General features: G+C 34.4%; 2 protein-coding genes across 2 annotated transcripts in view; one reads left to right on the top strand and one right to left on the bottom strand.

Moving 5' to 3' along the window:
- Position 1: 1 nt before the first annotated feature.
- On the top strand, positions 2–10,678 carry LOC130052306 (RNA-binding region-containing protein 3-like). The gene is made up of 14 exons (XM_056156784.1): positions 2–211; positions 304–351; positions 451–557; positions 859–954; positions 2,547–2,658; positions 6,319–6,387; positions 7,256–7,368; positions 7,718–7,947; positions 8,044–8,132; positions 8,628–8,733; positions 8,941–9,035; positions 9,207–9,265; positions 9,377–9,509; positions 10,210–10,678. The coding sequence occupies exons 1-14, from the start codon at positions 74–76 to the stop codon at positions 10,264–10,266; spliced, it is 1,452 nt and encodes a 483-aa protein (XP_056012759.1). The 5' UTR covers positions 2–73; the 3' UTR covers positions 10,267–10,678.
- Positions 10,679–15,560: 4,882 nt separating this feature from the next.
- Positions 15,561–16,503, bottom strand: part of LOC130052308 (cell division cycle protein 27 homolog) — a 12,259-nt gene continuing 11,316 nt past the window's right edge. The window contains exon 20 of the mRNA XM_056156786.1: positions 15,561–16,014. Within this exon, the coding sequence (XP_056012761.1) occupies positions 15,932–16,014 (83 nt within the window). The 3' untranslated portion in view covers positions 15,561–15,931. The remainder of the gene's footprint in view (positions 16,015–16,503) is intronic.

The following is a 16,503-nucleotide window of genomic DNA, read 5'->3' on the forward strand; positions in this document are numbered from 1 at the left end:
GAATAGTGATGCTCCTAAGCGCTTGAATGACATTGATGTCCCTTTACTTTCATTTTAGAAAGAAAGCGGAAACATGGGTACATCATCAGAGACAAACTGCATACTCTATGTACGACACCTGCCATCTGAACTTAACAGCAATGACAAAGAAGACTTACTTATACATTTTGGTGCCACAACAGTTAAAGTTATGGGAACAAGAGGATCAATGGTAAATAGTTTAACTTCTTTTGAAGATGGTTACTGAACGTGAACAAAATGCTGAAATTAACTTTAATACTCAATGCATTCCTTTACCCCCAGAAACATACAGCTTTCGCCATGTTTCCTGACCATGATTCAGCTAGGAAGGTAAGAGATAAGACCATTTCCACGTCATGTAATGTTAGCGATGGTATTTTAATTAGGTACTGTTTGATAAACATCATGAATGTTTCTTGTAATTTACAGGCACTGAACCAGCTTCACCAGCTAGAAGTGTGTGGTTGTAAACTTGTTGTAGAATTCGCAAAGAGTACCCAGAGTAAAAATTTCCCATCCCTATTAGAAAAAAAGAGGTATATGACCATCTATTGAACTTGTATAGTTGATCATTTGCGTATTACTCCCAAGGAGCTTAGGTCTGCGAATTATAATTCATTAGAACTAGAACTAAATAAAAGTAAATGTATAGAATAATTGATTTTAAAAGATAGCTGTATTAAAATTTAAAACCTGTAGATTTAAAGTAATTATGCAAAAAAATTGTAATGTTAATTAAGCTGAACTAAAGCATGAAATGGATATATTGAAGATTTTTAATTATAGTTTCTTCTTACATGTAAATTTAACTCTTTCTAACTACTTCTATATTCTCAGAAAGAAACTTACAGAAGGCAGTGAAATTCTTCAAGACTCCAAAAAAGAGAAACCCGATGAGTATCTACCCACAGAAAACACCTTTAAAACATGGCAGTAAATAATTGTTTATTTCAAACACAAATATTAACCTTAATTCATTGCACCAAATGGTTTGTTTTATTTCCTCTTAAATATGACCCTATAAAATTATTGGGATCATAGATGTTTTTAGATTTTATATGTACAGATTATGTTTTATAAGTTAAATAGTTATTTACCCTTAAAATATGGGGAGGAAGAATGTACACAAGTCATCAGAGATGATATCACAACAAGAGAGAGATAACCAGAAAGAAGTCACATTGGCAAACAGTGTAAACTAAATCTTCTGGAAGGGAATATATGATTTGAAATATTTTTGTCATTTAAGTAGAATGAGACTTTTACACAGGTGTATTTTTCATGAAATGCTAATGTGCATCTTTGAAATATGCTGGTTTGAGGAGTCATAACCTCATGAAAATTATCAAATGACACATTTCTTATATAAACTTGATAAATGCTGCTACAGCTTCACAATATTCAAATTTGTGAATATATTCACTGATGTCACTAGTGTTTTATTCATGTTGTGTATAAATGTAGCGAAGCAAATTAATTGTGACATCATTAACAAGTGATGAGATTTGGTGGCATTTTCCAAGTTGAAAAAATTGTAATGTATTTTGAATATGAGAAATTGTTCCATATCAGTATATATGTATATTAATATAGCAAATAAATGTTTTCCATTCAGATGTAAAATACAATCAAAGACTGTAAACCGTCTTTTATTCACGACAACTTTATTTACAATTTACTCATGAAGACCTGCTTTGTGGTGACTAATTTTCGCAACCAAAGATAATCTAAAACGTACAAAAAACATTAAAGGTCTGGTTCGCAGCAAGAAATATTTGTGATGAGTGGTTCTCGCGAATCTTGTGAAAATTTCTCTCGTGCGAATAAAAGTTGGTTTACAGTATACTAAATAAACACCTATAGGGCAATATAGGATTTAATCAATATGATCAACCACACTTTACTCATGTATCAGAATGATGCTTTCATAAATTTATATCATTTCTTACACAGTGTATCTTCATGTACTACGTTCCTCAATGAAACTTACACAATGTGTGTACATGTACTACATTTCCTCAATGAAACTTACACAATGTGTGTACATGTACTACATTTCCTCAGTGAAACTTACACAATGTGTGTACATGTACTACATTTCCTCAATGAAACTTACACAATGTGTGTACATGTACTACATTTCCTCAATGAAACTTACACAATGTGTGTACATGTACTACATTTCCTCAATGAAACTTACACAATGTGTGTACATGTACTACATTTCCTCAGTGAAACTTACACAATGTGTGTACATGTACTACATTTCCTCAATGAAACTTACACAATGTGTGTACATGTACTACATTTCCTCAGTGAAACTTACACAATGTGTGTACATGTACTACGTTCCTCAATGAAACTTACACAATGTGTGTACATGTACTACATTTCCTCAGTGAAATGTATGTACACTGTACTAATAGTTTTTAAAAGTATTAATTAAAATACATGTACATATAGATAAATCATTGTAAAGGTAACACCAAATATAAACTGTATGAATGGTTATTGACGAATTGTAGGATGGAATACCCAAGGAACCCAAAGCTGCACTATTTATATCCTCCACCAACTGTTTCCATAGTAACCAATATTGCCAATGCTCTGGCTTCATACCCTAAATTCTATGTCCAGGTAGGTACAGTATATTGTTTCACTTGGCATTTATTTTTGAGATATGGACATACTAAGATGACTGTTTCAAATTGTAGTCAGGTCTTCTGATTTTTAACCCAGCTTTGGAGCTATGCATTGAGATGATTATGTTACACATATGTAATATAATTCATATATATATTTGTGTTTTTAGTAAAATGATAATGAAATTTATCTTTCTAGTTATCCGTGGAGTGTTTTCTGTAAAATTAATGACAAAGAAACATGTTTTCTGTAAAGAGTTAGATAGATACTTAAAAAAAAGAAAACCATCTCTGGAAAAGTTGCATTTTATTGTATAATCTCTACAAATATGATCAAATCACATGAGACCATTCTTGACGGGTCTTTGTGAATTTATTGCACTTGATGATTGCTACATAATTATGATTGGTTAGAAATTCATGGATCTGTAAAAAATATTTATTTACAAAAGCTACCACAGAAAATAGTGTATTAGCTCACCTGAGCCAAAGCCTCAAGTGAGCTTTTCTTATTGTTTGTTTATTGTCTGTCATAGTTGTCGTAAACTTTTTCACATTTTCATCTTATTCTCCAGAACCACCTTGGCCAATTTCAAATGTTCAAATGAAGGGTATTTTAAAGGCAAGATAATTTTAAAAATAACCTGAAGATTGGGTCTAAAAAATTCTTTTTCCAAAGAACCACTGCACCATAAAATTAAAATATATACAAAAAAGGTTGTTATGTAGTTTAAATTCAAGTTTGTTTAAACCATGATCCAGGATCAATATTGCTGCCACAGGTTCAAAGTTCTACATAGGAATAATAGGGAAACATCTTTTAAAATCTTCTTCTCCAGAATCACTAAGTCAATTTGAACTAAACTTGGCACTAACTATACTTTTGTAAAGGGGGTTCAAGTTTGTTCAAATGAAGGGCCACATCCCTTTCCAAGGGAAGATAATAGCAAAATATTGTAAAACATAGTGATGTCCTTTGAAAATGTTATCTTCCAGAATCAATAAGTAAATTTTAACCAAAGAGCTAGAGCCACGAAAGGTCAAAATCGGCCCATTCTTTGAATTTAATGAAATTGTCAAAATTTAATCTTACGACAATGTACTTCATGAAAAAATAAAATATAGCATGATATTGCTTCCTTTGATGGAAAGGGTTACTTGGAAAGTTGCCTTTGTATAACGTTGCGTCGGCAGACAAGATATAACGTCATTAACATGTACGAGGGTTGTCCCAAACTTCCGTGGACAAGTGGCGTTTTTCAATAATCTAACATCACTGAGAAATTAATCTTTTACAACATGAAGAGCAAACAGTTTTCAATAAAAATATGGAAAAAGTTTTTAATATTAATTGACATTGAATAGGAAAAATTCAGGGTTTTCATTATAGGGAACCATAAAGTAATATTATTTCTATGTATTGTAATGCACTTCAGCATTGGTTTGTTTTATATCACATGTCAAAGTATAGAAATGCGGATTGACTGGGTCTTTCTGATTATAAACATAAAAAAAACTCGGATTGACCTGTACTTTCTAATAATAGATTAGGGAATTGAATTTATTACTAAATTGTTATAATTTCCGGAAATGGGTAGATGCTTTATTCATTACATGTTTCATAAAATTACTAAGTATAAAGAACCCACACTGAAATTAAAAGAGCTTACCATATTTCTTAATCTCAACATATTAAAAAAAAATTAAAAATTGCAATTTATGTTCCCAAATTTTGTCAAGCATTCTTTGAAAAAATAATAGCAAATGTAGCCCTTTCAATTGGTCGATCCATAGATATATCGATTTCACGGAAAAGCATATCAACCTCGCACTTCGTGCTCGGTCGATATTCTTTTCTATGAAGTCGATATATCTATGGATCGACCTCATGAAAAGGCTATATTTGTATATTATTGAGTAATCAGGATGATTTGTTCAAATGAAGGGCTACCCCAGCTCCTCCTTTGCAACGGAGAAAATTGCAAAATGGTGAAAATATTGTGATGTTTTTTTTTAAACTTTTCTTTTCCATAATCACCAAGGTTAAATACATGTAATAGCAAAATAATGAAAATACTGTGATTTCTTTTGAAGATTTTCATTTTTTATACGCCCGTCTTTAGACGGGATGTATTATGGTACAGTGATGTCTGTACGTCCGTCCGTCCGTTCGGGGTTTTCTCTTTATAATTTCATTTCCCTTTCACATATCATAGTGAAACTTGATGTGTAGCTTCTTTGTGGGTCACTCTAGATCATACTGCAATTTTGATCCATTTCAACCTTTTTTCCAGGAGTTTTGCCCCTTTATTTGGAAATAATTATTATATGGAGGGTACATAATTTGTCCACCCTACTCCTCCCACAGTTTTCAAGTGAGAACCTTCTTATTTTGTGGTGTGTTTGTATGGGTATTGAAGATGTGCATGTGGGATGGATTTTGATTTTCTACAATTTTTGAGAAAATTACAGGTTGTTGAACTTAGTCTATTTGGAAATTAATATTCTATGGAGGGTACATAATTTGTCCGCTCAACTCCTCCCACAATTTTCAAATGAGGACCATCTTATTTTGTGGAGTGTTTGTATGGGTATTGAAGATGTGCATCTGGGGAAGGATTTTGATTTTCTTCCATTTTTGAAAAAAATTACAGGTTGTTGAACTTGGTCCATTTTGAGGAAATCTCGATTTTTAAGCTAAGACCCTTTGTTCATATGAAAGTTTGTCACAGCCTCATGATGGCTGATACTACCTGAAGCAAAGTTATACAAATTATAGCACAAGAAAAACACCCTATGTAAGCATTTCACGGGCGTATTATGTACTGTTTGCGGTACTCTTGTTGGAATAATTGTAATGGTATTAGCAAAACATTTGCTTAAGATTGTTTACCTTTGGTAGAATCATGTTTGTTTAAGCCATAATATCTGAACAATAGGGGTCCAAAGTGTTATATAGAAATATTTGTACATATAAAATACAATCTTCAGATTTTATTTTTACTTTTAGAACAAGTAGATTATAATTTTTGAATTAAATATGGAATCATGCTAATGTTTGGAAGATGCCTAACATCCTCCCAAGGTCCAAGAAGGGACCACAGTTGAAATGTGAAAGTCATTTAATCATGCTAATAGGGTGTTGTTTCAAGTCTATTCAAATTGTGACCTTACTATCAAGAAAAGTACAATTTTTTAAATGATATATATTGTGACCCAACATTAATCAATTTGTTGCCCCTTGAACCATGTAAGGTTCACAATGGATCCATTTCATGTTAGATTATAAAGTGAAATTTTTGTGTTCTTAAATCATGAAATGAGGAGCAAACAATTTCCTATTCGTTACAACAAATTGTTTAACCATGACTCCCATAACCAGGTAAAGGATACAAATTAACCATAACCAGGTAAAGGATACAAATTAACCATAACCAGGTAAAGGATACAAATTAACCATAACCAGGTAAAGGATACAAATTAACCATAACCAGGTAAAGGATACAAATTAAATTAGTGGCTAAATATTTTGTTACAGGTGTAAACTGCTGCTCAGGTGAGCAATGTGGCTCATGGGCCTCTTGTTACAGTTTACAAAACATACAATATGCATGTATTTAAATAATGCAGTGTTTATTTTGATCTTTCATTGAAGGTTCTCCACCTGATGAACAAGATGAATCTACCTCCCCCATTTGGTACTGTAACTTCTACTCCCCCCATAGTGAGTATGAATCCCAGTCTGTTTAACACAGTTGGTACTGTAACTTCTACTCCCCCCATAGTGAGTATGAATCCCAGTCTGTTTAACACAGTTGGTACTGTAACTTCTCCCCCCCCCCCCCCCCTCCCCCATAGTGAGTATGAATCCCAGTCTGTTTAACAGTTAGTACTGTAACTTCTCCCCCCACCCCCACCCCCACCATAGTGAGTATGGATCTCAGTCTGTTTAACACAGTTGGTACTGTAACTTCTCCCCCCCTCCCCCATAATGAGTATGAATCCCAGTCTGTTTAACACAGTTGGTGCTGTAACTCCCCCCCCCCCCCTCCCCCATAGTGAGTATGAATCCCAGTCTGTTTAACACAGTTGGTACTGTAACTTCTCCCCCCCCCCCCCCCCCCCCCCCCCCCCCCCCCCCCCATAGTGAGTATGAATCCCAGTCTGTTTAATACAGTTGGATAAGGGATTGTTACCCCTGCCACAGCCACAATCATAGTTTTGAAATTCTGATAAATTCATCAGTAATTGCTTTGGGGGAGGGGGCATACACTGGTACATTTACACTGTACATTATAGATAAGAAAACTGATACAAATACACGGTTTTTCTTTAAACTTTATTTATTTTATGTTGATCAACAATCAAGTTACATGTATATTAATGTCTCTCATCAACTCTGTTATTGGCATAGAGGGGTCATTGATGTGGAAGGAAGCCAGAGTAACTGAGAAAAGCCATGTGCCTGAGTATGCGACAACAATACCCTCTCATATGCAACCACTGTTGACCACAAATACATAGTATGATAGAGTGTTTTAGAATATTTTGCTTTCTAAAAATACAAAAGATTGACATTCTTTTACCAACAGCCGAGTGATAAAGAAGATACACAGATGTTAGGAAAAGATCAATTAGAAGCAGAAGAGATGGAAGTTATGAGTGAAGAAGAATCCGAGATAGAAAGTGATGGCGAAAACAAAGGGTAAGGAGAAAGTGGTGGTAAAACATAGGGTAAGGAGAAAGTGGTGGTAAACACAAAGGGTACTAAGGAGAAAGTGATGGTAAAACAAAGGGTATTAAGGAGAAAGTGATGGTAAAACATAGGGTAAGGAGAAAGTGATGGTAAAAACAAAGAGTAAGGGGAAAGTGATGGTAAAAAAAACCAAAGAGTAAGGAGAAAGTGATGGTAAAAAAAACAAAGGGTAAGGAAATGCTACATCTTTGTCTTCATTATATTCAAGTACTCCAAACTTGTATGAGAGTGTATTTTACCAGTGTCTGTTTACGTCAATTCATTTTGCAAATGAAATTTAATACTTTTAATTCAAAAGAACAATTAAAGAAAAAATAGCTACCAAACGACCAATGAGGAGGAAATCCAGGTTACCCAGGAAGAAACCAAAGTTAGCTCCCTTGGTTCCCCAGACAGAGATAATACCTGCCAAACCGGCACAAATACTGAGTACAAAAGAAGTATTTGAGCAGACAACAACACAGGTTCCACACAAAAAGATTGAACTCATACTACCTGAAACAGTTCTTAGCAAAGATGACGAAAAAGGTTAGTTGTGTATTATAACAACTTTGAAAAGACAAGTACATGCAACCTGTAAGGTCTATAATGTAAATTACTGGTGTGTCTATTGCGTTGATTCAGAGCACCCAGACGTGTTGTCAGTGGTCCAGTCAGCTGAACAGACAGTTAAGGAGGAGAGTGGGTTTGGGAAAATTCAACCTGTGGAAAAGGTAAGATGTGTCGGCAATGAAGCAATCATATTTTACAACTGTACTCATACTTTAACAGGCCTGTACAAATTGTATCATTGTTATTCAGATGGGGGAGGACCCAGGTTTTATACGATCTTCAAAATCGTAATTCGTGAGGGGTGTGTGTGTGTATTGCAGACTTCTACTGTGATTGTGTGATTGACTGACTCGGACTATCCTTTTCCCCTGAACTTCATTTTCTTAAATCGTAGAAGAGTTGGGTGGGGGAAGCTGCAGTCTCCTAATATGAATATAGTGTGGCTGACTATATCTGAATGACTGACTCAGATTGTTCATTCAAAACTTTTAATATTACATTCTTCTCATTCACTACTACTACCCCCCCCCCCTACCCCCCCCCTATTCTATGTGCCAGTTTAAGATGATAACTATCAGGGTACAAATGTATACTCTCTTTCATTATCCCAATGTGTCATTATTACTTCTTTCACTATATCCTCACCTTTTTTTCAGCCTCCACCAGAAGAAGAGTTGAGGGAATCTGACCTGCCATACACTGTAGATCCTACAAAGTTCTTGTCTATGGCTGATATCAGAAGTGGCAGAATATCTCCGTCAGGTACCTTATGACAAATCCAAGGATAGCATTTCCAATATTTTGTTCAATGGAAATCAAATGTATTCAAATCTATAGTGTTAAAAATTTGCCACAACTACCAGTATCTAACATGAGAGCTCTTTTGAATACATGAGTAGATATAAATTTTAGATTTTAAAGAATTTTCAGTTACACTTAGTAATTGACTTGACTGGTCCTTTATTTTAGAAATGAAGAATTTCTCAGTCTTTAAGAATTATGACAGCGGTGAGATTGCAAGTCGATTATACATTAAGAATCTTGCAAAACACACCACAGAACAGGTAAAGAATACCAACTTGTTACAAAATGCTTTTCAGCATAATTAACATTGTTGGGAAATAAATTGTCTGCATAAAAAGTTCTTTCTCACATATTCAAACAATATATTTATTTTTAATTCATACATATTTCATATTTTTCCTTTTATTGAGTTTTTTTATTTTTGTTTACAGGACCTTGTTAATATATATGGAGGCTTTGTAAACTGGAGTGAAGAACTGGAGAAAAATATGTAGGCTAAAAAATTCAATGTACAATATAGCTCATGAACTTTACATATTATTCTATTAAATTAGCCAATTAAATAAGATAATTTGATATAAATGTCATTTTTTAAACACAGATTTGATATACGTTTGATGAAGGAGGGCAGAATGAAAGGACAGGCATTTATAACATTTGCCAATGAAAATTCAGCTCACAAAGCTCTCAAAGCAACCAATGGATTGGTACTCAATTCCAAACCTATGGCAGTGGTAGGTACACAATCTGACAGTGGAAGACTCGAAAACGTAGGGTACCCCCAAAATTGTTTAAAATTTTGTAAAACTACAACTGTATTTGTAAATGTTTTGATATTACTAAAACGCTATATTTACCACAAAACCACCTTTATCTTTGCATTTTTTATACATCTTTCCTTGAAAATTCGATGGAAAAATATTACCCAAAAATTGAATCCTTCAAAAATGTCTTTTTATTGGTGCATCTCATGTTTTAGTGACTGATTTACATTGATTTCCTCAAATTGTGGAAAATCCCATGTAAGCACAGCAAAAATTTACTTCATTTGATTGTGTTCAAAATGTTGGGTACCCTAATATGACCATAACTGTGATTTTAGTTTATACAGGTACTATTCATATTGTGTAATTAATATATTTGCTGAGGTTGACAAATTCATTTCCTGAGCACTTGTCCTCGGACATATGACTGTGAAATCACTTGCTTGACTTAGTATACTGGGTTTGATTTATTTCATTGAAGACACATCTCATTAGTGTCTGTTATAAGTAGAAGTTTGTGTCAAAAAGCGTACAAGGCAATTTATGCTCCACTGACATAACACATTTTTAGAAATTCCTATAAAATATTTACGTTGTGTCCAGTAAAAGCATTTGTCTAGTGCACTGTTGATTTCAATGCTATAATTATGCTATATTTCCCTTTTTCCAGCAATATGCAAGATCTGCAAAAGCAAAGGAACCTACAGAGAAATCTTCAAAGAAATGATTTCATCAGTTAATGATAGAGTTTATGAAGGTCACACTCAGAGAGTACAGCAAGAATATTTGAGAGAAATCGTGGTAGTGAGGTGTGCCGAGAGACGCCTCACAAGAACAGAAAGAAAATTATGATGAACAGATTTAACTTCTTGGACATCTTGGATGTCGGTGAAGCAGGGGTGTTTACATCAAAAGCATTGATCGTACACAAATGTCCACCAGGTTCTGACCTCATATGAAGCCAGCATGAAGGACAAAGTGTATAATGTATATCATAACAGTCTAATCCGAGGATATTCCACCTTTGTGTTCAATAAAAGTGTGTGCATTTGAATGAAGGATTTTTGTAGAGAATCATATGTATACATTTGTTTATGGATAACATACATGTACATATAAATAGCACTTTGAAAATTTCAGTTTTATTAATGACTTTTATCATATTCAATACCAGCTGGCGGTCAGACTGAGGAAAATGGATTGTTAAAAGGGAGGCTGATTCACTGAAAATTAACTACTGCTAATTAGTTTAATGTCCCTTTTCCAAATATTCTACGATCAGATGGTAATCAGTCAAAAATTTTTCGACTGATTAACTGGTTAATTATTAAAATATATTCACAGTAAAGATGAATTACTGCTTCAAATTTCATTGAATATTGCTTTGCACCCATTAGTCTGTAGACCACGTTGTCCGCTCAATATCTTGAGAACCATTCATTTGAACATAATGATATTTCATATGTTGGTTGGTTATGAGTAGAAGAGGACTGCTATTGATTTTCAAGTCAAGGGTCAATCCACTGTGTACAAAGGAAGATACTGTCCGCTCAATATCTCGAGAACTTTTCCTTCCTTAACAGACATCAAACTTGGTACAATGATACATGGTAAGGAGTAAATGACTCCTATTGATTTTGAGATCACATGATCAAGGGTCAAACTGGACATGGGAAGATACTATCCACTTAATATCTGAAGAACCCTTTGCTTGACAAACATCAAACTTGGTACATCATAAGGAGTTAATGAACCCTATTTTGGGTTCACATGGTCAAAGGTCAAGGATTAAACTGGACTTACAATTGTCTCTTTTTAAAAAAATCATTTGCATGATTAACACCAAACTTGCTAAAGAACTCTTTGCTTGACAGACATCAAACTTGGTACACTGGTACATATTAAGGAGCAGATGACCCCTATTGATTTTGATGTCAAGGGTCAAACTGAACATCATAAGGAAGATACTGTCCATTCAATATCTTGAAAGAAAACCCTTTGATTGACAGACATCAAACTTAAATTGGTACATCCCTAGGAGTAGATGACCCCATTGAATATTAGGTCAAAAGGTCACTGGGTGCAATGCAGTACTATACAATTGGTGTCCACCCAATATCTTGAATACTCTTTGTTTGATATTGATGATATTTCATACATGGGTTGAACATTGGTAGGCTATTGATTTTCAGGCCCACAGGTCACTGGGTGCAATGCATTAATCTGATTGTACAATTGGTGTCTGCTCAATATTTTTAGCACCCAGTTTTTGATAATATTTCTTACAGGGGTCAGTCATTGGCAGTAGATCAAGTGCAATGCAGTGCATTGTACAATTGGTGTTCACCCAATATTTTGAGAACTTTTTGTTTGATAATGATATTTCATACAGGGGTTGGTCTAACCTTCATTTTCAAGTCAAAATATCAAACAATATCACAAGGTGCAATTTAGCGCTATTATACAATTGGTATCCTCTCAATATCTTGAGAACATTTTGCTCAGTTGTTATATGATATTCATAATTATGTGGGTTGGTTTTGATTTAGGTCAAAGGTCAGCAGGTGCAATAAACGGTATCTGCCCAATATCTTGAGGAATACATGTTTTACAAACATTTTTTGTTATTGTTTTTTCTTTATTCTCTAGATTTTTTGTTTTCCAATGAAATATTTTATATTTATATTATGAGGTAGATGGTTCAAGTCATTAAATCTGCATGTCCATACACATGCTTCATTTTGATTGGATAATATCAAGACATCTACAACAATCTAATGAATTAAGGAAATGAGACGATATTCAAATCATATCTATAGGGTCATATAACAAAAGTCCCAAACGTGGATGTACATGCACTTGCATCGTCTTTTTGAATGTGCCATTCTATGAAGGACCTCAATTACCTTTTCTGTATTTCATCAAAATCTCTGAAAATTTATTTCCTGGGTGCATCTTAGTTTGATTTGGTCAAAAATTACTATTCAGCACATGTTTGGCAAATCACCATACCTTTCTTTAAAATGATGGAAACACCATGAAAAGGTTTTCTTTCATTTTTAGCTCACCTGAACCGAAGGTTCAAGTGAGCTTTTCTGATCGCTTTTTGTCCGTCGTCTGTCTGTCCGTCCGTCTGTCAGTCCGTCTCTCTGTTAAACTTTTCACATTTTTGACTTCTTCTCCAGAACCACTGGGCCAATTTCAACCAAACATGGCAAAAAGCATCCTTGGGTGAAGGGCTTTCAAGTTTGTTCAAATGAAGGGCCATGTCCCTTTCAAAGGGGAGATAATCACAAAAATGCAAAAATAGGGTGGGGTCATTTAAAAATCTTCTTAAGAACCACTGGGCCAGAAGAGCTGAAATTTACCTGAAAGCTTCCTGACATATTGCAGATTCAAGTTTGTTCAAATCATGGCCCCCGGGGTTAGGATGGGGCCACAAGGGGGGATCAAAGTTTTACATACACGTATATAGGGAAAAACTTTAAAAATCTTCTTCTCAAGAACCACTAAGCCAGAAAAGCTGAGATTTACATGAAAGCTTCCTGACATAATGCAGATTCAAGTTTGTTCAAATCATGGGGCCACAATAGGGGATCAAAGTTTTACATACAAATATATAGGAAAAATCTTTAAAAATCTTCTCAAGAACCACTGAGCCAGAAAAGCTGATTTTTACATGAAAACTTTCTGACATAGTGCAGATTCAAGTTTGTTCAAATCATGGCCCCCGGGGTTAGGATGGGGCCACAAGGGGGGATCAAAGTTTTACATACACGTATATAGGGAAAAACTTTAAAAATCTTCTTCTCAAGAACCACTAAGCCAGAAAAGCTGAGATTTACATGAAAGCTTCCTGACATAATGCAGATTCAAGTTTGTTCAAATCATGGGCTCCGGGGGTTGGATGCTCGGGGCCACAAGGGGGATCAAAGTTTTACACACAAATATATAGTTAAAATCTTTTTCTCAATAACCACTGAGTCAGAAAAGCTGATATTTACAAGAAAACTTTCTGACATAGTGCAGATTCAAGTTTGTTCAAATCATGGCCCCCCGGGGATAGGATGGGGCCACAAGTGGTGGGGGGGGGGGTCAAAGTTTTACATACAAATATAGGAAAAAGCTTTAAAAATCTTCTTCTCAAGAACCATTGGGCCAAAGAAGTTGACATTTACATGAAAGCTTTCTGACATAGTGTAGATTCAAGTTTGCAAAGGGTAGTTTGGGCCATAATAGGGACTAAGGTTTTACATGCAAATATATATGGAAAGTCTTCAGATATGGGCCAAGGTGACTCAGGTCAGCGATGTGGCCCATGGGCCTCTTGTTTGGCATTGACATTAAAATGGCTACAACTTCCTAATAAGACTAATATAAAATAAAATTTTTACTCTAGTTTATGATATGTCTACCGAATGGCATGAACAAAAATTCTTTAATAACATGCACTTGAATGTGTGTGATGTAATTTTTAACATCTAAAATCCATTAATCTATATCAAACATTTTTAGTTTTCCATGAAATGTGTTGAAATTCATGTAGATGTATTTTCAGACTCCTTACTAGTCTGGTGAAATTACTTTCCAGCACTCACAAGCATGTGCACTCAATTTTGATTGGATAAAACTTAAACACCTCTTATAAATGAGAGAAATGAAGTGACATGTAGAAGGAAGACACTTTACTTTTATTTCTCAATAGTAGAACATCTAGTTGCATAAATTTTCATTAACATATTTTAGAATCTTTATCAAATTTAGTAACACAAGACACCCAATGTGCCTTGATGCCTCAAACTAAAATGACGTTTACACTACATGCGTCTGGTTTCACAATGAGCCAAACTCATCTTTTTAAAACTCTCAGAATCTACATGTTCCTAATTTTCGAAGTACAGTGTATTTGTGAACATTGATGTAAGAAAACAATTCCAATGTATTGTTTTATTTCTTTCCTCCAGTTGAGGTGTTCATAGAATGTGTCAGTATTTAATGCCTCTGGGGATTTAAATGCATGAATTCCTGTGATCACCAACTGTAGCTGGTTTTGTGAGGGAGTACTTCCTGTGTCTGTTAACAGTCAATTCTAAAAACGGTCATTATCAACTTTAAAGGGTGCTCAGTATTATGAAAATCTCTGTACTCTAGTACATGTACCTCATTGACGGTAAACGGAGACAATGGACGTGGCTTGCGACGATACAAGTGGAAGTGGGTATGTTTTTTATCTATACTGTTTGTGAAAATTATGTCTCACTGAACAATCGGACAAGAAAAATATATGCAGCTAAAATAAAGTCTCATTAACTATAAGTGATCACCAGTAAACGTTGTGTATTGAGGTGACCTTCAATGGAACATCCATTTTCCAGTAGTCAATGGTTTTATTTCTCTAGTACGACAGAGAAGCAGTGTTCGACAAATCCCAGGAGCCCGATGCCCAGGAGCTGGTAAAATTGGAAGCAGGCATGAGGAAATTGCATACTTACAAGCCCAAAGGGCATGTAAATTCCAAGGTTTAAACCTCCTTATTTTTCATAACAATGTACTTTTGCTTTTGATTCGAATGATCAATCCATTCATAAGATGTTTCATTTTCCTTCGTGAATAATGTAATATATTAAATTAAATACCATCTATAGCATTAAATATACTTAAAGTGTTTATTTTATTCTTTCAAAGTGAAGCATAAAATTTTAACGACATCATTCTACTGCGATTTCCAAGAAACTCTTTTGTATTGGAGACACAAAAACTGTACAGATTGAAAAAAATGGTGACAATACATGTGGGTTTCCTTGGCATTGAAAGACAAATAAGAATAAAATTACTTAATAAAATTGTGGACATGTAAATATTTGTTCCGGCTAGTAGAATTAGTGGATATAAATGCCTGAAGGGCATGTGCTGAAAAAAAGATCTGAAGACTGGAGAAGCCTCGTGCATAATGTAATACAAAGTCTAAACTGTAAATAACTGATATTAAAAAGTGGACCTCATAAAAAAACATGATACATGTACTTTTCTGACTTTATTTCGTGCATTCTTAAAACTGATATTGAGTCAATAGTTTTCTTTTCATAGAATACTTGTTGCTGAAACAAGTATATTTTTTACCACTAAAAACACAATACATAATTGCCTATATGACACACATAAAACAGCTAATAACGTGATATCAGATCATCACAGAGCATTTGGCTTGGAATTTTGAGTCACTAGAGCCATAATCTATTTAATGTCCATAACTCCATATAAATTAACTAAATCTCTGAAAGGTAAAACCTGTCGGAGTGAAAATATACCCTATGCACTAAAATGTTTTTATCACATCTTCTGGACCATATACATGGTAGCACTCTTGCAGATCTGCACCCTAATGTTGATTATCATAAACTCTCATCACTCTCAGTTGCATGCAATTGAAATTCTCCTGATGCTTCGTCTCCATGCTCTTCCATTGGCAGTAAAACTACAAGAACAGGAATCCCATGTAAACAATAAAGAAACAAGAAATGTTTTAGAAGCATATAGCTTGTGTGTAGCAATATTGAAAAGGAAAATTTAGAATGTCTGTAATGATAGTGAAAATATGGGTTATCTACTAGTCAGGGGCAGTCACAATACTAACTTTAATTTCTTGAGATATTGAGCAGAAATTTCTATATAATCAGTCATTTGAGTCATGACCTTTGACCTTGTCACTTGAAAACCAATGATCTACACTTTAGGGGTGTACCAAGTGATGTCTGTCAAACAAAGTGTTCTTAAAATATTGAGCAGACAATATTTTATTAAATCCAGTTTGATGACTCTTAGACCTTTGACCTTGAGTTCTCAAAACCAATCAAGGTCATCTACTCCTGGTAGAACCATCATACTATGTTTGATGTTTGTAAAGCAATGAGTTTTTCAGATATAGAAAGGACAAAATCTTACTATGCCCAGTTTGACCTTTCAT

Source organism: Ostrea edulis, chromosome 2, assembly GCF_947568905.1.
Source record: "Ostrea edulis chromosome 2, xbOstEdul1.1, whole genome shotgun sequence".
NCBI classification, from domain to species: Eukaryota; Metazoa; Mollusca; class Bivalvia; order Ostreida; family Ostreidae; genus Ostrea; species Ostrea edulis.

Excerpts from the sequence above, each read along its gene's own strand:
- LOC130052306 (XM_056156784.1), top strand. The coding sequence starts at position 74 with ATGGGTACATCATCAGAGACAAACTGCATACTCTATGTACGACACCTG. Across the intron at positions 352-450 it reads ACCATGATTCAGCTAGGAAG|GCACTGAACCAGCTTCACCA; the intron begins GTAAGAGATAAG and ends TGTAATTTACAG. Across the intron at positions 9,036-9,206 it reads CAAAACACACCACAGAACAG|GACCTTGTTAATATATATGG; the intron begins GTAAAGAATACC and ends TTTTGTTTACAG.